The 27,319-nt window shown below is 46.1% G+C and overlaps 1 protein-coding gene across 1 annotated transcript in view; it reads left to right on the top strand.

Moving 5' to 3' along the window:
* ush2a (Usher syndrome 2A (autosomal recessive, mild)) overlaps window positions 1-27,319 on the top strand; it is a 1,730,413-nt gene that overhangs the window by 1,249,941 nt on the left and 453,153 nt on the right. Inside the window, exon 44 of the mRNA XM_072506478.1 lies at window positions 8,328-8,491. Within this exon, the coding sequence (XP_072362579.1) occupies window positions 8,328-8,491 (164 nt within the window). The remainder of the gene's footprint in view (window positions 1-8,327; window positions 8,492-27,319) is intronic.

Raw genomic sequence — 27,319 nt, 5'->3', positions numbered from 1 at the left:
AAATGCTCAACTTAGTCATACCCGCCCCGTTAGTGGACCCTGGACAAATCTCCAGATAGATTATACAGGACCCCTACCCCCTTGCAGAAATGATTACAAGTATGTGTTGGTGGTCATAGACACCTTCACAAAATGGGTGGAAGCATTTCCATCGCGAACTAATACGGCCAAGACAACGGCTAAAATATTAACACACCACATCTTTACAAGATGGGGCCTCCCACGCAGTATAGAGTCCGATCAAGGCTCCCATTTCACCGGACGTGTAATGAAAAACGTCCTCACGATTTTCGGCATAAGACAAAAGTTCCATATCGCATACCACCCCCAGTCAAGTGGTATTGTAGAACAAATGAATAGGACATTAAAAGCCACCCTCAGGAAGATGGTACAGCAGAATAACAGCACCTGGGATTCAGTTCTCCCATTTGCTTTGATGTTTTTAAGAAACACTTTATCCACGTCCACAGGATACACCCCCCACACCCTCATGACCGGACACCCCATGACTGGATTTGGCCAGCCCCGCAGTCACAGCCCTCACGCACGAAAATGCGGTTAAACAATTGTTAGAGAACATAAAGGCAACCCAACTCGCAGCAGCTGTGAGACTTGGAACCAGGAAGAAACAGAGCAAAGCTTGTTTCGACAAAACAGTACACGCCACTGAGTTTACAGTAGGGCAACAAGTTATGCTTTCCCTTTACAACCCCAGTTCATTCCTTTCCCCAAAATTTTCCGGACCATACTCCATTTCGGACAAAGTCAGCCTCTCAGTATACAAAACAACCTATCCCAAGGGTAAGTCTGCGTGGTTTCATATAAACCAGCTCAAGGTTTATGGCTCACAGAATAACCACACACACCATATCCTGCTCGCAGCAGCAGACGATCATGCCCCGCCCACAAATGATGTTTTCCTACCCTCCCCCAACCAGTCCAGCCCGCCCTCAGACATGACTTCAACTCCGCCCCCAGAGGCACGACTCCGCCTCTCCCTTCCCTCAACCAGCACCGACAGCGACAGTGATAGTGATCACGATGACGATAGCCACAGCACACCACGTTACGACTATACCCCTATACCAGGCCCCACTCCCAGCGAATCCGAGCATGATTCTACTGACACATTTGTGATTACTTATATCAAAGCCCCTGACCCCGACCCACCGCCCGACGATTATGGATCGAAGCATAGCAGCTCCAACCTCGACACACGATTCTGGCACCGAGACAATTCGTTCAGGCTCATCCGGAATGATGAGATGGACCCCAATTCGCCCCAAGCAGCTTTAGCACGGTTACTACAGTCCAGAGTTTGGCAGCCGAGAGAAGATGATGACTTAGAGTCTGACTCCCACCAAAAGAATCCCTTTGCGACCCTGTTTGCTATTGAGCAGTGAGGTGTCCAGATGATGGAGAAAAAAGGAACCGATGGAGAGATACGGTGTCCTTTCTGATGGAACCTGCACCATGTTTGTTGTATGTTTGTTCGTTAGTGTTAACGTTAAGTGTTGTTCGTAAACTCAAACGTTTTCACGGCCCCACGTCACCACTCCTTTGATGCCCAATGCCTGTTAATGGAATAAGTTTGTCCCCAGACAGTAGTTCAGAGGAACTAGTTTGTCAACAGAAAGCAGTTTAGAGGTGCAAGTTTGTCGCCAGACAACCGTTCAGAGGAACTAGTTTGTCGACAGAACACGACTCATAGCTACTCTCCTGATTCGAGAGGATGCCCCCATGACGATCACATTCTTACCCGTTCTTGCCGGTTGCTCAGGCAGTGGAGAAACGGCATTGGTCCCCGTCCTGCCTGAGGACCCCCCTCTGGTTAACTACGCTCGGGTAGAGCACATACGGCACTGATCACCACCCTATCCGGGCATTCCACCCATTTCTTACCCGCTGCGGCCCATACACCCCATTTTGGTTCGGTACGTTCAGAATTCTTTTGTTTGGTTTTCGCAACCCTTGGGTTGCTTCTGTGTGCTATTTACATCCTCAAACGCTGGGATGGTAAATCACACAGGTTGCGAGATGGCTCGCAGTATGGCAGTATTTTTCTTAGATGTCTTGTCCCAACATTCGGTTTAAAAAAAAATGAGGGAGTCACAGATGGTGACCAATTGCAAAGGGAAATTGGCAATAAAGGACAGACAGGCAGACATATGAGATATTAAGCAAGATAATAACAGAAATTATGCTTGTGTTCACAGAACTCTGGTACCTCAGGAACCCCAGAGGAAGACAAAGAAAAAGACCGACAAAGATGAAGACAGCCTTCGTGTTCACATGGATCTTAGTGGGATCCCTTCAGTTGTGTGCGGACGCTACCCCCTGACCCCTACCACACAAACCGTAAATGATTCTCACCCCTGCAATACACGGAACCCCGAGATAACTAGCCCAGCGACAGCTAGCAATACCCCGACCTGGTGTGATAAGTTTATCACCTGGTACTCACTCTCATATGTAATCAAAGCACTCTTAGTGCTGGTGATACTTTGCAGTGTCGTGCAAATATTTAGAGTTAGGAAATGGCGAAAGAGAGCATATCGCTCTCGCACCCCGGTATACAAGTTTAGATCCCTCATCTTCGGATTTCACCAGACCCCCGAACCCATTGGGCCAGATTAAAATGCATCCATTTTTCTTTATGTATTCTGTGGAATAAAGAGATGTAAACCTCTGTGTCTGACTGCCAGGCCAGAGAAATGTGTGTGCTGCTATTTTGAATGAGGATAATTTATTGAGAACAGTTAGAGGTTCCAGTTTTTTATTTTTCTGTAATGCATGTATTAATGTCATAGCGCCCGTAGAAATTTATGATAATGAATGTATTTTAAATGGTTTAGGTAAAATTGTGTTGCATAGGATAGGACAGTGTAGAGCCTCAGTATGGGTGCCCCGCTTGGTCAGAGGATGAAGACGATGTAGTAGTGTAATCCTTCACGCTTTGCATTGAGGATCACAAGGAGGGAAAGTAGCCATCTGGGATGTCCACGTCCTGATTACAAAATGGACACTTGCAAAGAATGCAGGGAAAATTGGACAATACTGAGAAACAAGCAGGTGCAAGGTCTGTCTGTTGATTAGAGCTTTAGCTCTCAGACAGGACAGAAACTACTAAGCCATCGACATACTAATGAGCCATCTCCGGGGACAAAAGGGAAACATTTAGATACACAATGTTAAGGCAGACACCCCGGCGCCAGAAGAGACTAAAACAAAGCAGACCAATGGTCACCTAGGACACGCCCAGCAATCGGAACCACCCCTCTATTGGAAGACGATCGATACGAATGATTGGGAAAGGCCCAATTATTTGAGGCCAAGTTCAAGGCCCGCCCAAAAGCGCGCAAAGCCCTTTTGAGTACATAAGCATTCACCAAAGAGAGAATCTTTCTTCTTTGGCCTGGGCTCTCAGCGAAGAGAGACCTGCCGAGTTGCTGCATCAGGCCAAGTAAGTTCCAAGTCAACGCACGCTACGAGATAGACGCTCCCATTTGCTATCCTGTAAACAGCTCAACCCAGCAGCCTGAGAACCGAGCAACGGCCATTGTTCCTCTGACTGAGTGGACACCCGAAGCTAAGTATAGGCTTCAGTAATAGTGATAGTTTAGTTTCTGGAGTTCATGCATGAGTAGATTTGATTGTGTGTAAATAAATGAGCATTGCTTTTGAACTTACTAACTGGTGTATCGAGTCTTTGATCAGTATTCGGTTCTGAACCTTGTGGTGGTGTCGAAAGATACCTGGCGACTCTTGGGCACACGTAATTAAACAGAGCCAAATTAAGAGACAACACCAAAGAGAGCAACACTACCCTTAACAAACCCCGCCTGGTCCTCCCCAATAACATCCGGAACACAAGCCTCAATCCTGGAGGACAAGATTTTGGCCAGCAACTTGCCATCCACATTCAACAGGGAGATCGGCCTGTAGGACCCACACATCTCCGGGTTCTTGTCCCCTTAAGAATCAGCTAAATCATTGCCTGTGACATCGTCGGGGGCAGCACCCCTCTTTCCCTTGCCTCATTGAACATCTTCAACAACACTGGCCCCAATATCCCGAGACCTTTTTATAAAACTCCACTGGGTACCTGCCCGGACCCGGAGCCTTACCCGCCTCCATGGCCTTCAAACCCTCCACTATCTCTTCCAGCCCAATTGGGGCCCCCAGCCCTTCTCCCCGCTCCCTGTCCACCGTTGGGAAATTTAGCCCCTCCAAGAAGTGTCTCATCCCCTCCTATTCCGTAGGGGGTTCCGACCTGTACAGCCTGCTGTAGAAATCCCTAAACGCCTTATTCACCCCTACCGAATCACCAACCAGGTTCCCCTCACCGTCCTTTACTTTCCCTATCTCCCTAGCTGCCTCCCTCCTCCTAAGCTGCTGTGCAGGCATTCTGCTGGTCATCTCTCCATGTTCATAAATCACTCCCCTCGCCTTTCTCAGCTGCTCCACTGCCGTCCCTGTGGTCAGCAAGCTAAACTCCGCCTGCAACCTCCGCCGTTCCCTTAAAAGCCCTGCCTCTGGGGTCTCCGCATACCTCCTATCAATCTGTACTATCTCCTTTACCAGTCGGTCCGTCTCTGCCCTGTCAACCTTCTCCCTATGGGCCCGGATCGAGATCAGCTCCCCCCCTGACCAGCGTCTTCAGTGCTTCCCACATCACTGCTGCTGAAATTTCCCCCGTGTCATTGACCTGCAGGTAGCTCTGAATACATTTCTTCAGCCACTCGCACACCCCTTCATCCGCCAAAAGTTCCACATCCACCCTCCAATGCGGGCGTTGGTTAACGTCTTTGCTAACCTGCAGGTCAACCCAGTGCGGAGCATGGTCTGAGATTGTAATCGCCGAATATCCCGTGTCCACTACCCCAGTCAGAAAGGCTCTGCTCAAAATAAAGAAATCAATCCGAGAATATACTTTATACACGTGTGAGTAGGAGGAGAATTCCTTCACCCTCGGCTGCCCAAATCTCCATGGTCCCCCCCGCCCCCCCCCCCTATTCCCCCACAGCTCCATGAGCCCTCTTAGTTCCTGTGCCATTGCTGGCACCCTGCCCGTTTTTGGGCTTGACCGGTCTAAGCCAGGGTCCATAACTGTATTGAAGTCCCCTCCCAAGACCAACCTGTGCGAGTCCAGATCCGGTATCTTTCCCAGCATCCTCCTAATAAACTCCACATCGTCCCAATTTGGTGCATACACATTTACTAATACCACCTGCACCCCCTCCAGTTTCCCACTGACCATAATGTACCGACCTCCCACATCCGAGACTATTCTTCGCACCTCAAACACCACCCGCTTATTGATCAGGATCGCGACCCCTCTAGTCTTTGTATCTAGTCCCGAGTGAAACGCTTGGCTGACCCAGCCTTTCCTCAGCCTAACCTGGTCCGTTACCTTAAGGTGGGTCTCCTGCTACATTACCACGACCGCCTTCAATCCCCTAAGATGCGCGAACACACGTGCCCTTTTAACCGGCCCATTTAACCGTCGAACATTCCAAGCGATCAACCTAGTTGGGGGGCTCATTGCCCCCCCCCTCCACCGATCAGCCATCTCCTGTTTGAGGCCCGCCTCCAGCCCGTGGTCCGCACCTCCACCGGTCCATCCCCAAGCAGGCCCCAACCTCCTCTCTGTCCCTCAGCCCATGGCCCTCGCTCGTCAGCAGAACATTCACCCCCCTCCCCCTCCAACAACAACACCCTGTAACCCAACCCCTTTCCTAAACCAAACATATGCACCCCCCCCCACTGCGCTTCTGAGAGCTAGCTCGCCCAGCTAGCTTGGTGGCCCCCATCCCCGGCTCAAGATAGTCTCAAACCTATTGTCCCCCCCCCCCCCCCCGCGCTCATACAAACAAACTCCAACAGAAAAACACCAAGATCAAAACAAGCACACCTTCATCCCCCAACAGTGCAAATGAAAACCTTAACTCACTCAGCTCTACCACTGGTTCCAAATCAATGCAAACGGCATCACAAACATCTTCCATAAACTGAAAAAGAGAAACATTTTACAAAAACAGAGAAACAAAAAGAAAAAACAAAAACATGAACGTTGCAGCCAAGTTCAAAAGTTCTCAGTCCACCACCAGCCCTTTCTTTTTCGCAAAGTCCAACGCGTCTTTAGGTGATTTGAAGTAGAAGTGCTGATCCTCATGCGTGACCCAGAGACATGCTGGTTATAACAGTCCAAACTTCACCTTTTTCTTGAAAAGGATCGACCTGATCTGGTTGAAGCCTGCTCTCCTCCTGGTCACTTCTATACTCCGGTCCTGGTAAACCCGCAGGATGCTATTGTCCCATTTACAGCTCCGTGTCTGCTTGGTCCACTGTAGAATATGCTCCTTATCCAAGAACCTGTGGAATCTCACCATCCTTGCCCTCGGGGGGTCTCCCATTCGCGGCTTCCTCACGAGTGCTCTGTGAGCCCTATCCACCTCCAAGGGCTGGGCGAATGCCGCATCCCCCAGCAGCTTCACAAACATGTCTGCGATGTATGCCCCAGCATCCGTTCCTTCAGACCCCTCTGGGAGCCCAACAATTCTTAGGTTCTGCCGGCGGGACCTAATCACTAGGTCCTCCACCTTCTCCAGAAGCTTCTTCTGCTGGTCCCTCAGCATCCCCACCTCCAGCTCCACTGCAGTCTGATGTTCCTCCTGCTCAGCCAGTGCCTTCTCCACTTTCTGGATCTCCCGATCCTGGGCGTCCAGTCTAATCTCCAACCGCTCAATCAACTCTTTTATCGGGTCCAAGCAGTCCCATTTCTGCGTAGCAAAGCCTTCCTGAGTGACTTGCATCAGCTGCTCCATAGACTGCTGGGTCGACAAGCCAGAGGTCCGATCCTCCACCATGCTGTCTCCTGTTGCAACTACAGCCCAAGTCTTTGTTTCTGCCCTTACGAACACTTCTAGTCCTTTTCTCCATGCACCAAAGTGGGAATTCAGTAGAGAACATCCGTTTTACAATTCAAGTCCGTTAGAAAATCGGGGGGAAAGGTCCAAAAGTCCGACCAGAGCGGGAGCCACCAAATGTGCGACTTGCTCCTTCATAGCCGCCACCGGAGGTCCAATGAATACAATCCTAACCAACTTATTCTCTCCTCATATGACAGTCCCGCCATCCCAGGAATCAGCCTGGTTAACTTTCGCTGTACTCCTTCTATAGCAAGAACATCCTTCGTCAGATAAGGACACCAAAACTGGACACAATACTCCAGGTGTGGCCTCACCAATGCCCGACACAGCAGTAAAACATCCCTTTTCCTATATTCAAATCCTCTCGCTATGAAATCCAACATACCATTTGTCTTCTTTACTGACTGCTGTAGCTGCGTGCTGGCTCTATTGAGTGAAATTGGAACAAAGTCCCAAAGCGAGCCCGTCCAGCCGTGTGTTTCCCAGCACTCACAGCATCGACATACACATGGCTATTTAACGTGACCCGTGTTGTATAAGGGGCCTCAGCAGGGAAAGCGCGGTTGAAGCTGCACGTACACCATTTTGTACACTACAGAGCTCTGCTCGCCAGTACTCCCCCAGTGTAGCGATGGCGTCCCAATATCCGAGGTCCCCGAAGCAATCCCCCCCCAAGCCCAAGTGTACTATGGGATGGTCCCCAGCCCTCCATCATATCCCCAAACACCCCCAAACGGCACTCACGGCCCGATTGTGCAGGTGTGAACAAATGCCAGCTTGGCACCTTAGCAGTGCCAACCTGGCACCATAGCTGTCTTGCTCGAATATGCAGATTTACATTGCAACTAGGCGGGATTTACATCGCAACGCCTTGTGAGATCGCGTTGGATCTCGCGAGGTATTGCAAGTCGGATAGATCCCGCAGCAGGGTCTCTTGGTTTTTATCGGCCACTCTGTGCCACGGTGAGCTGCTTTTCGGCACAGCGTGGCTGTTGGATCGCGCCCACTATGTGTGGAATCTCATTTCAGGTTGTGAATAGTTTTTGGAGATTAAAAATATTAAATGTGCTTTCTTTTAATTCCTATTTTCTCTCTCTCTTTCTCTCTCAATCCAATCTTCCTCGTCCTCTTTATGTAACTGATTTGATAGTTAATTCGCCCACTCTAATTTTCCCTTCCTCCTCAGTCCGTATTCTGTTAATTTCAGAATCCTTAAGAAACGTATTGGTAGTGGGAGATACCCTGTTGGTTACCCTGTAAAATAGCATACACGTGCATGCCTCATTTCTGCAATACAATATGTATTAGTAATAAGAAGGATTGCAGATCTATCTCCAATTTCAGAAAATTACAACACCAAGGACTGAACAATGAACTTTTCATTTATTCATTCAGGTATACAACGTATAAGTACAAACTGATGGTCTATAATGATGTGGGGTACGCACCAGGGGGAGAAGTCACAGCAATCACACTGGCAGGCGTTCCTAACAGTGGGAGTAATCTTACAGCACAGGCAATAAACCACACAGCAATAGAAGTAGAGTGGACCAGACCAAGTATGTATTCCATATAGCTACATCATAATTGTTAATTGCTATCCATGTAAATTAGTTTCACAAATCTACACTCTGTTAAAAGAGTTCATCAAGAATACCATTATAGTGAGATATTTAGGTGACAACCGCATGCAACCTGTTTTGTTTTCATCTAGAATGTATATGTTTGCAGACTATTAATAACCTGTTCCTCAAACTAAAAAACCTTTGATATATTGCAATGCGATTTCTCAAAATCCGATTTTTATTAATTAAATTGAAGTTTGAATATGTCTCTGAAGTGCGCTGTGTTGTGATGGTATGTGAAAATACAGATTTTGGTGCAAGATGTTTAAACTGGTTTTCACGGTGTTAAGTGCTTTCACTTCCTCTTTTTCTCAGCAGAAAGCACTTAACTGCTTTTGATGTGGCCAGGAGCTGTCAATCATAGCTAGATGTTTATAATCATTGTGGGCAGGTTTCTCCATCCCGCCGCACCAGATTTCTGGTGCGGCACGCTGTCGGAATTCTCCGTTTCCCTGGAAGGTCAATGGGATTTTCTATTGCCCCACGCCATTGGGAAACCCCCGGACTGCCGGAGAATCCCGACTGCGGAGAAGTCAACCCTGTGGTTAGGTCCACAGCTGAATACTTGGGATGAATTCAAGCATGAAGGGAGACGAAAATAAACAATCCAGACACCTGGCTGTCTGGAACCTATTACGCTGTCAATTACAGTCTACTAAAAGCTATTTCTCTTTAAAAGTGAAAAGATGTTATGCAGTTCAAAGGCTCCGAGGGGGTTTAAAGACTTGTAATGTGATTTGGGCTTTCTAAGTAACAGCTGTTGCTTTATACACTTATGTCTGAGGCAGCAGGTGTAAGGGACAAGTAAGTAAGAAAGCAGTGATTTTTCACTGTCTCTGCCTGGACTGCTCTTTAGCCTCCCGACAGGTGTTACCTAATGGGGTGGTTGTCTCTGATGGGGGAGGGGGCCTCTAATATGGGGGGGGTTCTCTGAACTGGGGGGTCTCTGATGGGGAACCGTGGTGGGGGGATCTGATTGTGAGTCTCTGATGGGGGCCTGATGGTGGGGGTCTGATGGGGGTCTCCAGTGGGGCTCTGATAATAGAATTTACAGTGCAGAAGGAGGCCATTCGGCCCATCGAGTCTGCAGCGGCCCTTGGAAAGAGCACCCCACTTAAGTCCACCCCATCTCCGTAATCCAGTGACCCCCACCTGACCTTTTTTTGGACACTTAAGGCCAATTTATTGATTCAGTGATGATTGATTGATTGATGTCACATTTACCGAAGAACAGTGAAAAGTATTTTTCTGAGGCCACGGGAACGTACACAGTACGTACATAGTAGACAAAAAAATAAATGACAGAGCACATTGACAGTGGTGCATCAACAAATAGTGATTGGTTACAGTGCAGAACAAGGCCAAACAAGAGCAGCACAGGGCATCATGAATCACGGCCAAATGACCTAACCTGCACATCATTGGACTGTGGGAGGAAACGGAGCTACCGGAGGAAATTCACGCAGGCACGGGGAGAACGTGCGGACTCCGCACAGACAGTGACCCAAGCCAGGCATCGAACCTGGGACCCGGGAGCTGTGAAGCAACTGTGCTAACCACTGTGCTACCGTGATGGGGCTTTCTGGTTGGGGTTTGGTGGGGTGGGTGTCGAGTTACCTTCCTGCATGCATGCTGTGGGTGGGAGGGGATGACCCAGCAATTTCTGTGGTGGCGAGGGTGGGCGGATGCCCCTGCTTGTCAGCAGGAGGGAGGAATTACATTGGGGGGGGGGGGGGGGGGGAAAGCCGCCGGATCTCGATATTGGGCTACCCGCTCAAAATGGCGACCCAATTGTGGGATTCAGATTGGAATGCCTTGAGCTCCACACTATGCATACATTTGCATGGCAAGAGAAAAGGTATCATGTCTGGGCACTGCCCCTAGCTCCAGTGAAAACCAGAAGCAATTCACTTCCGGCAGGAGAACATAGTCTCCCAAACAAGGAATCCTGTCTATCACTTTTTCAAAAGAATTCTAATGTAGTGAAAAACTCGTCCTCGTTTCACATGAGCCTTAATACATTGGGCTGCTGCATTATTTGATTTATGCATCAGACCACAAGGCTGAATGATAAAGTGTATATTTATATTTATGTCAACAGGTAACTAAGTATCCCTTACTTGTGACTACCTGTAATTTATATTCACAGTAGAATAATTATAAGTATTTATTTTAATGATCAAAGGAAAATATATAACCATTAAAGGTACCCCTAATTATGATGTATTTCAAACATTGACAATTATTCTACCTTCTGTATTATTTATTAACTAAAAAATTGTCAGACTTTAAATTAATTTATTTTCTCACCATCTTTCTTCTACCCAGACACTTTGTGAAATTCCGGTTCCGCAGATACAAGACATTCACATCCAATTGGGCATTTTCATGTTTGAATATAAATTTAGAGTACCCAATTAATTTTTTCCAATTAAGGGGAAATTTAGCGTGACCAATCCACTTACCCTGCACATCTTTGGGTTATGGGGGCGAAACCCACGCAAACACGGGGAGAATGTGCAAACTCCACACAGACAGTGACCCAGAGCCGGGATCGAACCTGGGACCTCGGCGCCATGAGGCAGCAATGCTAATCACTGTGCCACCGTGCTGCCCGTATGAACCCACTTTTGACAGCAGGTTAATACAAATCATTGAGTGCAGTGGCACAGAATAGGAAGGGGAACTAGACGGGCATAATATGACAGGCCGGGACAGGAAATATGCAACACAGAGAAAATCTAGAGTTTAAACAACACTCAAAATTCGAAGCTAGGAGCAGCACAGTGGCGCAGTGGTTAGCACTGCTGCCTCATGCCGGCAAAGACCCGTGAACGATCCCTGTCCCGGGTCATTGTCCATGTGGAGTTTGCACATTCTCCCTGGGTCTGAATGGGTCTTTCCCCCACAACCCAAAGATGTACAGGGTAAGTGGAGTGGCCACGCTAAATTGCCCCTTAATTGACTTTTTCTTAAATCAAAGCTAAATGTTCTTTAACTGAATGCATGAAGCATTTTCAAGCAACTTAGCACACACTCTGCCATATGAATATGATGTATTAGCCATTACAGAAACAGGGTTGCAAGGTGACCAAGACTGGGTGCTCAACATTGCAGGATGCACAATGTTCAAAAAGAATAGGCAACAGGGGAAAGGAGTTGGGGTAGCTCTGTTAATCTGAATAACAATAAAAATCTTTATTTGTGTCACAAGTAGGCTTACATTATCACTGCAATGAAGTTACTGTGAAAATCCCCTAGTTGCCACACTAGATGCCTGTTTGGGTACACCGAGGGAAAATTCAAAATGTCCAATTCACCTTACAAGCACGTCTTTCGGAACTTGTGGGAGGAAACCGGAGCACCCGGAGGAAACCCACGCAGACATGGGAGAATGTGCAGACTCCGCACAGATAGTGAACCAAGCAGGGAATCGAATCCGGGTCCCTGGCACTGTGAAGCAATAGTGTTAACCACTGTGCTACCATACCGTCCAAGGAAGGTTTCAGAACAGTGCTGAGTAGTGCAGTGGGTAACGATGTAGAATTGGTTTGTGTTGAAATCATGAATAACTAGGGAAGGAAGACAAGAGTAGGAATAGAAAATGTGACCTCTCAAGAGGTCAGAGCATAAATGGGGAAATATCAAGTGCATGTTTGAAGGGAACTGCAATTATCATGCGAGATTTGACTGGACAAACCAAACCAGCAAGGGGAGCATGGAAGAAGAGTTTACATCAGGGATTGCTTTTTAGAGCAATATGTTGTGGAGCCTACCTGAGAACGGGCTATTTTATATTTTGTTTTATAGAGTGAAGAAGGAATAATAAGGGACCTTGTGGTTAAGGACCTCCTTGGGGGTAGTGACCACACTGTGATACAGTGATTCCAGATATAGTTTGAGGGTGAACTGGTCCATAACCAGTGTCTTCAACTTAAATAAGGCCAATCATAATGGTATGAGGGAGGAATTGTCTAAGGGGAACTGCGTAAACAGGCTAAGATATAGGTCAGTAGATGAACAATGGCAGATATTCAAACAGCTGGACCATAATGCTCAGCAGGAGTTTATCCCAATTGAAAAGAGTGATTCCATGAGAAAGAGGCAAAATCCATGTTTAACAAAGGAGGTCACGAATAATGTTAAATTGAAAAGCAGAATATACAATGTGACAAGGGATAGTGATAGACCGGGGGACTGGGAAGCTTTTAGGATCCAGCAGAAAAAGGTTAAAAAGTGCATTAAACTTGAGATATAACTAGTATGTAGTATAAAAACAGCAAGAGTTCCTATTGATATATAAATAGGAAGTGGGTGGCTAAGGTAAATGTGAGACCTCTACTGAACGAGGCTGATGAATTAATAACAGCAAACAAAGAAATGGCAGGGGGGTGGGCACGGGAGCAATAGGTCAGAAGGTGAGAGCATTGAGGGAGAACTAGGGAATAGGGACAGTGTGGCTCTGAGGCAGAGCAGACGGGGAGAAGTTGCTGAACACAGCGGGTCTGGTGGCCTGAAGTGCATATGTTTTAATGCAAGGAGCATTACGGGTAAGGCAGATGAACTTAGAGCTTGGATTACTACTTGGAACTATGATGTTGTTGCCATTACAGAGACCTGGTTGAGGGAAGGGCAGGATTGGCAGCTAAACGTTCCAGGATTTAGATGTTTCAGGCGGGATAGAGGGGGATGTAAAAGGGAGGCGGAGTTGCGCTACTTGTTCAGGAGAGTATCACAGCTATACAGCGAGAGGACACCTCAGAGGGCAGTGAGGCTATATGGGTAGAGATCAGGAATAAGAAGGGTGCAGTCACAATGTTGGGGGTATACTACAGGCCTCCCAACAGCCAGCGGGAGATAGAGGAGCAGATAGGTAGACAGATTTTGGAAAAGAGTAAAAACAACAGGGTTGTGGTGATGGGAGACTTCAACTTCCCCAATATTGACTGGGACTCACTTAGTGCCAGGGGCTTAGACGGGGCAGAGTTTGTAAGGAGCATCCAGGAGGGCTTCTTAAAACAATATGTAAACAGTCCAACTAGGGAAGGGGCGGTACTGGACCTGGTATTGGGGAATGAGCCCGGCCAGGTGGTAGATGTTTCAGTAGGGGAGCATTTCGGTAACAGTGACCACAATTCAGTAAGTTTTAAAGTACTGGTGGACAAGGATAAGAGTGGTCCGAGGATGAATGTGCTAAATTGGGGGAAGGCTAATTATAACAATATTAGGCGGGAACTGAAGAACATAGATTGGGGGCGGATGTTTGAGGGCAAATCAACATCTGACATGTGGGAGGCTTTCAAGTGTCAGTTGAAAGGAATACAGGACAGGCATGTTCCTGTGAGGAAGAAAGATAAATACGGCAATTTTCGGGAACCTTGGATGACGAGTGATATTGTAGGCCTCGTCAAAAAGAAAAAGGAGGCATTTGTCAGGGCTAAAAGGCTGGGAACAGACGAAGCCTGTGTGGCATATAAGGAAAGTAGGAAGGAACTTAAGCAAGGAGTCAGGAGGGCTAGAAGGGGTCATGAAAAGTCATTGGCAAATAGGGTTAAGGAAAATCCCAAGGCTTTTTACACTTACATAAAAAGCAAGAGGGTAGCCAGGGAAAGGGTTGGCCCACTGAAGGATAGGCAAGGGAATCTATGTGTGGAGCCAGAGGAAATGGGCGAGGTACTAAATGAATACTTTGCATCAGTATTCACCAAAGAGAAGGAATTGGTAGATGTTGAGTCTGGAGAAGGGGGTGTAGATAGCCTGGGTCACATTGTGATCCAAAAAGACGAGGTGTTGGGTGTCTTAAAAAATATTAAGGTAGATAAGTCCCCAGGGCTGGATGGGATCTACCCCAGAATACTGAAGGAGGCTGGAGAGGAAATTGCTGAGGCCTTGACAGAAATCTTTGGATCCTCGCTGTCTTCAGGGGATGTCCCGGAGGACTGGAGAATCGCCAATGTTGTTCCTCTGTTTAAGAAGGGTGGCAGGGATAATCCCGGGAACTACAGGCCGGTGAGCCTTACTTCAGTGGTAGGGAAATTACTGGAGAGAATTCTTCGAGACAGGATCTACTCCCATTTGGAAGCAAATGGACGTATTAGTGAGAGGCAGCACGGTTTTGTGAAGGGGAGGTCGTGTCTCACTAACTTGATAGAGTTTTTCGAGGAGGTCACTAAGATGATTGATGCAGGTAGGGCAGTAGATGTTGTCTATATGGACTTCAGTAAGGCCTTTGACAAGGTCCCTCATGGTAGACTAGTACAAAAGGTGAAGTCACACGGGATCAGGGGTGAACTGGCAAGGTGGATACAGAACTGGCTAGGCCATAGAAGGCAGAGGGTAGCAATGGAGGGATGCTTTTCTAATTGGAGGGCTGTGACCAGTGGTGTTCCACAGGGATCAGTGCTGGGACCTTTGCTCTTTGTAGTATATATAAATGATTTGGAGGAAAATGTAACTGGTCTGATTAGTAAGTTTGCAGACGACACAAAGGTTGGTGGAATTGCGGATAGCGATGAGGACTGTCTGAGGATACAGCAGGATTTAGATTGTCTGGAGACTTGGGCGGAGAGATGGCAGATGGAGTTTAACCTGGACAAATGTGAGGTAATGCATTTTGGAAGGGCTAATGCAGGTAGGGAATATACAGTGAATGGTAGAACCCTCAAGAGTATTGAAAGTCAAAGAGATCTAGGAGTACAGGTACACAGATCACTGAAAGGGGCAATACAGGTGGAGAAGGTAGTCAAGAAGGCATACGGCATGCTTGCCTTCATTGGCCGGGGCATTGAGTATAAGAATTGGCAAGTCATGTTGCAGCTGTATAGAACCTTAGTTAGGCCACACTTGGAGTATAGTGTTCAATTCTGGTCGCCACACTACCAGAAGGATGTGGAGGCTTTAGAGAGGGTGCAGAAGAGATTTACCAGAATGTTGCCTGGTATGGAGGGCATAAGCTATGAGGAGCGATTGAATAAACTCGGTTTGTTCTCACTGGAACGAAGGAGGTTGAGGGGCGACCTGATAGAGGTATACAAAATTATGAGGGGCATAGACAGAGTGGATAGTCAGAGGCTTTTCCCCAGGGTAGAGGGGTCAATTACTAGGGGGCATAGGTTTAAGGTGAGAGGGGCAAAGTTTAGAGTAGATGTACGAGGCAAGTTTTTTACGCAGAGGGTAGTGGGTGCCTGGAACTCACTACCGGAGGAGGTAGTGGAAGCAGGGACGATAGGGACATTTAAGGGGCATCTTGACAAATATATGAATAGGATGGGAATAGAAGGATACGGACCCAGGAAGTGTAGAAGATTGTAGTTTAGTCGGGCAGTATGGTCGGCACGGGCTTGGAGGGCCGAAGGGCCTGTTCCTGTGCTGTACATTTCTTTGTTCTTTGTTCTTTGTTCTTTGATATGTGAAATACATTTTTTGCATCAGTCTTCACCATGGAAGACATTGCAAATATTCCTAAGCTATCAAATGGGCTAACATGGTAGAACTTAGAAAAATCTCAATCACAAGGGAACGAGTATTAGAGAAACTCAAAGGGCTAAAGGCAGACAAGTCGGCAGGACCCGATGAACTGCACACTAGGGTTTTAATAGAAGTGGCAGCAGAGACTGTGGACCTATTGGTTGCAATTTCTCGTAACTCGCTAAATTCTGGGAAGATACCAGAGGATTGGAGAACAGCCAATGTGGCTCCCTTGTTCAAAAATGTAGAACGGCAGAAGTCAGGGAACTGTATACTAGTTAGTTTAACATCTATTATTGGTGAGATGGTGGAGCCAATACTCGAAGAAGAAATAGCTAATCATTTTGGAAAGCTGTATATATTCAAACTTAATCAACATGGTTTTATGAAAGTAAATCATGTTTGACAGATTTCCTTGAATTTCTTGAGGATGTAACAGGGAAAGTAAACAGAGGCGTACCTGTAGATGTAGTGTATTTAGATTTTGAAAAGGCATTTGCCATGGTGCCGCATAAGAGGCAGGTGCATAACGTAAAAAGCCCATGGTATTGGAGAACGTGTATTCCCATGGATTGAAAACTGGCTGTCACGTGGAAAACAGAGAGTTGGAATAAATGGGTCCTTTTCAGAGTGGAAAGATCTAACTAGTGGATCAGTTCTTGGCCCACAATTGTTCATTATTTCCATTAATGATCTGGAGGAAGGAACAGAATGTAAGGTTTCCAAATTTGCTGATTATATGAAAATAGGTGGAAGGACATGTTGTGATGAGGAAGTTGTGATTCTGCAACAGGATATAGATAGATTGGGTGACTGGGTGAAAATCTAGCAAATGGTGTTTAATGTGGGCAGTATGAGGTCATGCACTTCGGTGGAAGGAATCGAAAGGCAGATTATTATCGAAATGGAGAGAGACTGTAGGTGAGTGAAGTACAGAGGGATCTAGGTGTTCTAGTGCATGAATCAATGGACTGGGCGTTGGACAAAGAGAAAGGATCACTTGGCAATCTAGTTGTGAGAGAACCCTTGGGGATGAGTGACCATAATATAATAGAATTCTTTATCAAGGTGGATAGTGAGGTAGTTGATTCTGAAACCAGGGTCCTGAATCTCAACAAAGGTAACTATGGTGGTATGAGTCATGAGCTGGCTATGATGGACGAGGAAACATTACTGAAAGGAAGGACAGTGGTCAGGCAATGGCAGGCATTCAAGGAACAAGTAAGTGAACTGTTTATTCCTATTTGACGGAACAGTAGAAAGGGAACTGCGGCCAAACCATGGCTTACAAGGGAAATTAGAGATAGTATTAGGTTCGAAGAAGAGACTTACAATTTAACAAGAAAAAGCAATAGACCTGAGGATTGGGAACAGTTTAAAATTCAGCAAAGGCGGACCAAGCGATTGATTAAGAAGGGGAAAATACAATTTGAAAGTAAATTAGTGGGGAGCATAAAAACTGACTGTAAAGGTTTCTATAGGTATGTAAAGAGAAAAAGATTGATAAAATAATTTACCCTGAATCCTCAGACTGTGACCCCTGGTTCTGGACACACCCATCATTGGTAACACCTTCCCTGCATCTACCCTGTCTCGTCCCGTAAGAATTTTTATAAGTCTCCATGAGATCCCCTCTCATTCTGCAGAACTCCAGCGAGAAGAATCCCAACCTAGTCAATCTCTCCTCATATGACAATCCCACCATCCCTGGAATCAGTCTGATAAACCTTCACCACACTCCCTGGAGAGCAAGAACATCCTTCCTCAGAGAAGGAAACCAAAACTGCACACAAAACTCCAGGTGTGGGCTCACCAAGGCCCTGTATAATTGCAGCAACACATCCTTGCTTCTGTACTCGAATCCTCTCGCAATGAAGGCCAACATACCATTAGCCTTCTTTACCGCCTGCTGCACCTGCATGCTTAGCTTCAGTGGCTGGTGCACCCAGGTCCCGCTGAACACTCTCCTCTCCCAATTTACAACCATTCAGGTAGCATCTGCCTTCCCTAACAGGAAGCAAAGAAATGGCTGAGGATCTAAATTCGTACTTTACTTCTGTCTTCACAAAGGAAGACATGAATAATGTACCAGAAGTTCGGAGAAATAGAAGTTTTAGTGAGGAGCTGAAGGAAATTAGTATTAGTAGAGAAATGGTTTGGGGAAATTGATGGGATTGAAGGTGGCTAAATCTCCAGGGCTTGATAATCTTCATCCCAGAGTTCTTAATGAAGTGTCCCTAGAAATAGTAGATCTATTGGTGGTAATTTGCCAATATTCTTTGGACTCTGCAATGGTTCCTACGGTTTTAAGGGTAGCTAATATAACCCCGCTATTCAAAAAGGGAGGTCGAGAGAAAACAGGGAACTATAGACCAGTGAGCCTAACATCAGTTGTAGAGAAGTTGTTAGATTCCATTATCAAGGATTTCCTAGCATAGCATTTGGAAAGCAGTGGTGTAATCAGACAAAGTCAACATGAATTTATGAAAGGAAAATCATGCTTGACAAATGTACTGGAATTATTTGAAGATGTAACTAGTAGAGTTGACCATGGAGCATCGTTGGATGTAGTTTATTTACATTTTCAGAAGGCTTTCAACAATGTCTCACAAAATAGATTACGATGTAAAGTTAAAGCGCATGGGATTACGGGTAGTGTCTTGAGATGAATAGAAAACTGGTTGGCAAACAGGAAGCAAAAAGTTGGAATAAATAGGTATGTTTCTGATTGGCAGGCAATGATTTGTGGGTGCTGCAGGAACCTGAACTAGGACCCCAACTGTTCACATTATATATTAATGATTTAATGATGAGGGGAATAAATATTATCTCCAAAGTTGCAAATGATACAAAGTTGGGTGGGAGGGTGAGCTGTGAGGAGAATGCAGAGATGCTTCAGTAGGATTTGGACAGGCTGAGTGAGTGGGCATACGCATGGTAGATGAAGTATGATGTGGATAAATGTGAAGTTGTCCACTTCGGTAGCAAAAATAGGAAGGCAGATTATTTTTTTATTGGGTGTAAATTGAGAGAGGTGGATACTCAGTGAGACCTTGTTGTCCTCGTGCATCAGTTGCTGAAAGTAAGCAGGCAGTAAAGAAGGCAAATAGTATGTTGGCCTTCATAGCGAGAGCGAGAGGTTTTGAGTATAGGAATAGAGATGTTTTACTGCAAATATACAGGGAATTGGTGAGGCCATACTTGGAGTATTGTGTGCAATTCTGGTGTCCTTATCTGAGGAAGGATATTCTTGCTATGGAGGGAGTGCAGCGAAGGTTTACCAGGCTGATTCCTGGGATGGCGGGACTATCAAATGAGGAGAGACAAAGTCGGGTAGGATTATATTCATTGGAATTTAGAAGAATGAGAGGGGATCTCATAGAAACTGACACAATTTTAACAGGATTAGACAGGGTAGATTCGGAAAGAATGTTCCTGGTGGTGGGAGAGTCCAGAACTAAGGGGTCATAGTTTGAGGATGAGCGGTAAACCTTCAGGACTGAGGTGAAGAGAAATTTCTTCACCCAGGGAGTGGTGATTCTGTGGAATTCTCTACCACAGAAAATAGTTGAGGCCAAAACATTGTGTAATTTCAAGAAGGAAATAGATATAGCTCTTGGGGCTAAAGGGATTAAGGGACATGGGGGGAAGGCAAAATCAGGGTATTGAACTTAATGATCAGCCATGATCATAATGAATGGCGAAGCAGACTCGAAGGGCCTAATGTCCTCCACCTTCTTCTATTTTCTATGTATGTTTCTAATCACGAAACTCTAGCAGGCAGGTCCAACAAGTGGTTAAGAAGGCAAATGTTATTTTGGCCTTTATTGCAAAGGGGTTGGAGTTTAAACATAGGGAGATTTTGTTGCAATTGGACAGGGTGTTGGTAGGTCTCACCTGGACGACTGGGTAGGATTCTTCTGTTCTCCAGCTGCATTTTTCTTGGCTTTGCACCGTTCACTGGCGGTGGGATTCTATCTTGCAGTCGCTTGTCAATGGGATTTCCCATTGTAACCACCGCACACTGCCAGGAAACTGCCCAGCAGGGGTGCCCTGTAGGCGGGAAAAGTGATTCACAACGACCAGAAAATTGCAACCACTGCGTACTGTTTTGGTCCCCTTACCTAAAGAAGGGTACAGTAGCATTGGAGGCAATCCAAAGGAATTTCACCAGGCTAATTCTTGAGATGAGAGGGTTGTCCTTTCAAGAGGGACTAAATAGTCTGGGTTTGTATTCCTTTGAGTTTAGACGAGTGAGGGGTGACCTGATTCAAACATACAAGATCCTGAAGGGCTTGACAGGGTAGATGGTGAGATGTTTTCACTAGCGGGAGAGTCTCGAACAAGGGGACAGAGCTACAAGATAAAGGGACGGCTGTTTAAAACTGAGGTGTGTAGAAATTTCTTCTTGCAGAGGGTGGTGAATCTCTGGAATTCTCTGCCCCGGAGGGTGGTGGAGGCTAGATCATTAGAAATATTTAAAGTGGAGGTGGGTAAATATTTGATAGATTGAGGAATAGAGGGCAATGGGGAAATGGCACAGAAAAGGAGTTGAGGCCGGCATAGATCAGCCATGATCATGTTGAATGGCAGTGCAGGCTTGAGCGGCCTGGTGGTCTACCCCTGCTTCTATTTCTTGTGTTCTTGTATCACAGTTGAGCACAATCCTGTCCTCTGTATCTGCACACAGATGAACACACACAATCCTAGTAGGAGTCATTGAAGAAAAATCAGAGCAAAAACATAAGCCAATTTTCTGCTCCCTCACCAGGTGTACTGAGGCCAAATCCCTGCTGGTACACAGGCTGAGATTAGCCCAAAGCTTGTGAGGCACCCCGACTTGACGCTGCTCCACAATTCATCTGCGACCTTCTGAGCACTGCTTTCCCAGAGTGGCTTTGATGGAAACTTCCAGGTTGTGATGTGCCCATGTGTCTGCTGCCCTTGTCCTTCTAGATGGTAGCGGTTGTGAGTTTCAGAAGGTGCTGTCTGAGGAACCTTGGTGAGTTCCTGCACTGCAACTTGGAGTTAGTGGCTGGCACGGTAGCACAGTGGTTAGCACTTTTGCTTCACAGCACCAGGGTCCCAGGTTTAATTCACGTTTGGGTCACTGTCTGTGAGGAGTCTGCACGTTCTCCCCGTGTCTGCGTGAGTTCCCTCCAGGTGCTCCGGTTTCCCCCCACAGGTCCCGAAAGAAGTGGTGTTGGGTAATTTGGACATTCTGAATTCTCCCTCCGTGTACCTGAACATGTGCCGGAATGTAACGACTTGGGGATTTTCACAGTAACTGCATTGCAGTGTTAATGTAAGCCTACTTGTGACAATAAAGATTGTTAAAAGTTAATACACACTGCTGCAACTGTGCAAGGGTGGTAGAGGGAGGCAATGTTTCTGGATGGGGTGCCAATCAAGTGGGCTGCTTTGTCCTGGATGGTGTTGAGCTTCTTGACTGTTGTTGGAGTTGCACTCATTTACACAAGTCACTCTCCTGACTTGTGCCTCATAGATGTTGGACAGGTTTTGGGGAGTGAGGAAGTGAGTTACTTTCTACAGGATTCCTAGCCTCTGACCTGCTCTTGTAACCACAGTATTTATATGGCTAGGCCATATAATTTCAGGTTAATGGTCACCCTCAGGATGTTGATAGTGGAGGATTCAGCATTGGTAATGCCATTGAATGTCAAAGGGCGGTGGTTAGATTCTTTCTTGTTGGAGATCGTCATTGCCTGACACTGGTGTGGCACAAATGTTATTTTCCACTTTGTCAGCCCAAGCCTGGATAATGTCCAGGCCTTTCTGCATTTAGACATGGACTGCTTTGGTATCTGAAGAGTCGCAAATGATACTGAATGTTGTGCAGTCATCAGCGAACTACCCTCTTCTGACCTTATAATGGAAGGAAGGTAATTGATGAAACAGCTGAAGATGTTTAGGCCTAAGACACTTCCATGAGGGACTACTGCAGTGATGTCCTGAAACGGAGTTGATTGACCTCCAATCATCAGTCATTTTCTTTTGTGTTAGGTAAGACTCCAACCAGCAGAGAGTTCCCCCTAATTCCCATTGGCTTCAGTTTTGCTAGAGAACATGATGCTACACTTGGTCAAATGCTGCGTTGATGTCAAGGGCAGTCACTCTCACTTCACCTCTGGAGTTCAGCTGTTTTGCACATGTTGGAAGCAAGGCAGTAATAAGGAGCAGAGTGACCCTGGTGGAACCCAAACTGAGTGTCAGTGCGCAGGTTATTGCTGAATAAGTGCTGCTTGGTACTACTGTTAACCCCTTCCATCACTTTACTGATGAGCGAGAATAGACTGATGGGGTGGTTATTGGCCAAGTTGGATTTGTCCTGCTTTTTGTGTACAGGACATACGTGGGCAATTTTCCACATTACCGGGTAGTTGCCAGTCTTGTAGTTGTACTGGAGCAGCTTGGCTAGGGGTATGGCAAGTTCTGGAACACATGTCTTCATACCAGGTTTTTTGATAGGAAATGGATCACAGGTGGACAGGAAGGTAATGGACTACCCGGCCATCATATTTTACATGCCTCTGCACCAACCTCCACCCCCCTCCATTGAAAACAGCCCTGGGGTGGGGCCGTAAAACCCAGTCCATTATATCCAGAAATATTTAATACCCAGTCCTGTCCTTTTCTGAGCCAGTTCTCCATTATCACTGCAGGATCGCTATCCCATTTGGCTATCTGAGCCTGCAGCTCACACACCTTGTTTACCATGCTCTGTGCCTTCATGTAGAGATCAGGAATAGGAAGGGTGCAGTCACAATTTTGGGGGTTTACTACAGGCCTCCCAACAGCAGGAAATAGAGGAGCAGATATGTAGGCAGATTTTGGAAAGGTGTAAAAGCAACAGGATTGTTGTGGTGGGTGATTTTAACTTCCCTTATATTGACTGGGACTCATTTAGTGCTCGGGGCTTGGATGGGGCAGTGTTTGTAAGGAGCACCCAGGAGGGCATCTTGAAACAATATCTAGATAGTCCAACTTGGGAAGGGGCAGTACTGGATCTGGCATTGGGGAATGAGCCCGGCCAGCTGGTCAAAGTTTCTGTCAGGGAGCATTTCGGGAACAGCGACCATGGGCGGGATTCTCTGGCCACGTTTGCCTGGTGACCGAAGAATCCCGACCGAGGTCAATGGATTTTTCCATTGTTCGTGTCTCGCCTGTGGCGTTCTTGTGGCTGGCGGGGCGGAAGAATCCAGCCCCATAATTCAGTAAGTTTTAAGGTACTGTTGGGTAAAGATAAGAGTAGTCCTTGGGTGAAGATGCTAAACTGGGGGAAGGCTAATTCTAACATTATTCGGTAGGAGCTGAAGAATCTAGATTGGGGGCGGATGTTTAAGGGTAAATCAACATCTGGCATGTGGGAGGCTTTCAAATGTCAGTTGATAGGAATTCAGGACCGGCATGTTCCTCTGAGGAAGAAGGAAGTTTTGAGAACCTTGGATTACAAGGGATACTGTGAGTCTAATCCAAAAGAAAAAGGAAGCATTTGTAAGGGTTAGAGGCTGGGAACAGACGAAGCCAGTGAGGAATGTAAGTAACGTAGTAAGGAACTTAAGCAAGGAGTCAAGAGGGCTAAAAGGGGTTTGAAAAAGTAATTGGCAAACAGTATTAAGGAAAATCCCAAGGCTTTTTACATGTATATAAGGAGGATAGCCAGGGAAATGGTTGGCTCTCTCAAGGATAGGGGAGGGAATCTATGTCTGGAGCCAGAGGAAATGGGCGAGGCATTGAATGAGTACTTTGCATCCGTATTCACCAAAGAGAAGGACACGATGGATGATGAGTCTGGGGAAGAGTGTGTAGATAGTCTGGGTCACATTGAGATCAAAAGGAGGAGGTGTTAGGCATCTTGAAAAACATGAAGGTAGATAAGTCTCCAGGGCTTGTTGGGATCTATCCAGAATACTGAGGGAGGCAAGGGAAGAAATTGACAGAAATCTTTATACCCTCACTGGCTACAGATGAGGTCCCAGAGGTCTGGAGAATAATTAATGTTGCTCCTTTGTTTAAGAAGGGTAGCAAGGATAATCCAGGAAATTACAAGCCGGTGAGCCTTACGTCACTGGTAGGGAAATTATTGGCGAGGATACTTTGAGACAGGATTTACTCCCATTTGGAAGTAAATGGATGTATTAGCAAGAGGCAGCATGGTTTTGTTGACGGGAGGTCGTGTCTCACTAACTTGATCGAGTTTTTCGAGGAAGTGACAGATGATTAATGAAGGTAGGGCAGTGGATGTTGTCTACATGGACTTCAGTAAGGCCTTTGACAAGGTCCGTCATGGCAGATTGATACAGTAAGTGAAGTCACAAGGGATCAGAGGTGAGCTGATAAGATGGATACAGAACTGGCTCGGTCATAGAAGACAGAGGGTTGCAATGGAATGGTGCTTTTCTGAATGGAGGGCTGTGACGAGAGGTGTTCCGCAGGGATCAGTGCTAGGACCTTTACTGTTTGTAGTGTATATAAATGATTTGGAGGAAAATGTAACTGGTCTGATTAGTAAATTTGCGGACAACACAAAGGTTGGTAGAATTGCGGATAATGATGAGGACTGTCAGAGGATACAGTAGGATATAGATCGGCATTTTGGAAGGTCTAATACAGGTGGGAAATATATAGTAAATGGCAGAACCCTTAAGAGTATTGACAGGCAGAGGGATCTGGGTGTACAGGTCCACAGGTCACTGAATGTGGGAATGCAGGTGAAGAAGGTGGTCAAGAAGGCATACGGCATGCTTGGTTTCATCGGATGGGGCATTGAGCATAAAGATTGGCAAGTCATGCTGCAGCTGTATAGAACCTGAATTAGGCCACACTTGGAATATAGTGTTCAATTCTGGTTGCCACACTACCAAAAGGATATGGAGGCTTTGGAGAGGGGACGGAAGAGGTTTATCAGGATGTTGCCTGGTATGGAGGGCATTAGCTATGAGGAGAGGTTGGATAAACTGGGTTTGTTCTCACTGGAATGACGGAGATCGAGAGGAAACCTGATAGAAGTCCACAAAATTTTGAGTGGCATAGACAGAGTGGATAGTCAGAAGCTTTTTCCCAGGGTGGGAGAGTCAATTGCTAGGGGACATAGGTTTAAGGTGCGAGGGGCAAACTTTAGAGGAGATGTGCGATGAAAGTTTTTTACACAGCGGGTAGTGGGTGCCTGGAACCCTCTGCCAGAGGAAGTGGTAGAAGCAGGTACGATAGTGATGTTTAAGGGGTGCCTTGACAAATACATGAATAGGATGGGAATGGAGGGATACAAACCTCGGAAGTGTAGAATGTTTAGGTTAGACTGGCAACATGGTCGGTGCAGACTTGGAGGGCCAAAGTCCTGTTCCTGTGCTGTACTTTTCTTTGTTCTTCAATATCTCCTGCCCCGTAGGTACCATGCCCGAAGGGGGCTTTGGTAACGATGGACTTCCAATGGATTGGTCCATGATTATTCTTGGCAAAGTACTGCAGAGGCCTTCTGCAGTAGGACTGACGAGGAAACTCTCCTGCTCTTATTGCCTGCTTTCAGGCATTTTGGAAGGAATTATTGGCAGACAATCAAACCAATTTGTCCATGTTATGAACACATCTTCTTTGGCCCATCAAGTCCCAGAGTGGGACCCAGAGGTTCTGGCCCAGAGGTAGGAACAATACCACTGTGCCACAAGACCACACCTCCCGTACATTTTATCTAACCCCATATTGCACCTTATTGCGTTCCCTCTTGCTCTGATTTGACTTGTCTTGCTTTTTTTGTGCAGGATCTACCTGTGCCATTTTTCACATTGTTGGATAAATGCCAGTGTTGTAGCTGTATGGGAACACTTAGCTTGGTGCAAGGCTAGACCTGGAGTACAAATCTCCAGCACTGCAGCTGGGATGTTGTCAGGTGCACTCAGCTATTTCTTACTATTATTTGGAGTAAATCAAATTGGTTGAAGGGTAGTCTCTGTGATGCTTGTGTCTTCAGGAGGAAACATTGATTGATCATTCACTCTGCTCTTCTGGCTAGAGGTGATTGCTTCAGCCTTGACTTTTGCACTGACATGTTGGACTCTGCCATCATTCAGAATGGGAATGTTTGTGGCGCCTACTCAACCATTATTAGTTTTATTTTGGGGTTGGCTTCCTGGAAACGTTGAGGAATGACCGAGGCAGGAAGAGTCTGTTTTGCAACCACTGCATTCAATAGGACGATGGTAAACATGTGTGAAGAGCTCTAGTTCACATTCATTCATACCCATTTGGACCAGTGCATCCACATAGCCTTTTTAAAAAAAATAAACCCAAAATACTGCAGATGTTGGAAATCCGAAATACATACAGAAAATAGTGGAAATTGTCAGTAGTTCTGGCAGCATCGCTGGAGAAGCACATTTAAGGTTTCAAATCAGTGAATTAATGTTCTGATGAAAGGTCAAAGACTTGAAGCACAGATTTGAAGCACAAATTTCAGTATATTTCCAGCATTTTCTGTGTTATTATTGCCTTTTGTAAGAATTGGCCATGTTCCTGAGAGGTTTTGAACGATAGGCAAAATTTGGTATCCTTCGAAAAGCATATTATAAATCAACAAATCACCTGTCCTTCTTCTTACTGCACTCGACAAAAAAAATCTGTTCAGGCTCAGGAACTTGAAAAAATCTTTGACTGAAAGCAGTACAGCTGCAAGTGTTTCCCCAATCCCTGCTGGCAGCAGCTCTGAAAGTGTTCAGGTTGGCCTAGTTTACAAACCTTCACAAAAGGGCATGATTTAAAATTATGTACTTTCCCCTAATGACACTGCATTCATGCAGGATATTGCTGATGCGCAGGGGAGTCAGTGTTCATATGTGTATATAATGTAAAACATTCTAACAGATTTTTTGGAATAACTTGAATTCCTTTTTAAATTAGATAATTAAGCCAATATTTATTTTGGAATAGTGGGGGATAATGAAGTGGACAAAATCTAAGATGAAAAAATGTCCCTAATAATCCAGCAAAGCTCCGTGGAGTCACAAATCTCTGACAAAATCTCTTGAAAACTAGAAGGTATAGAATTTCAAGAATACTGTTTGACTTAGTGAGAAATAATATGAAATTGTATTTGATCCAAATCAACATTGGGCAGATTCTTATGGGCAGGTTTGTCAGTGGGGGCCTAATGAAATTCTGTGGGTGCCTTTCCCACCAGCTAGCCACCCACCCCCAGTCTGGCCATGATTTAACCTGCACAGACTAGGCCTTATGCAGCCCGCTCTTCCTTTGCATCAGCTGAGGCCCTTAAGTGGCCCA

Source organism: Scyliorhinus torazame, chromosome 1 (assembly GCF_047496885.1).
Source record: "Scyliorhinus torazame isolate Kashiwa2021f chromosome 1, sScyTor2.1, whole genome shotgun sequence".
Classification (NCBI taxonomy): domain Eukaryota; kingdom Metazoa; phylum Chordata; class Chondrichthyes; order Carcharhiniformes; family Scyliorhinidae; genus Scyliorhinus; species Scyliorhinus torazame.
Note: the sequence above shows the minus strand (reverse complement) of the source record. Positions and strands in the feature narration are given on the sequence as shown.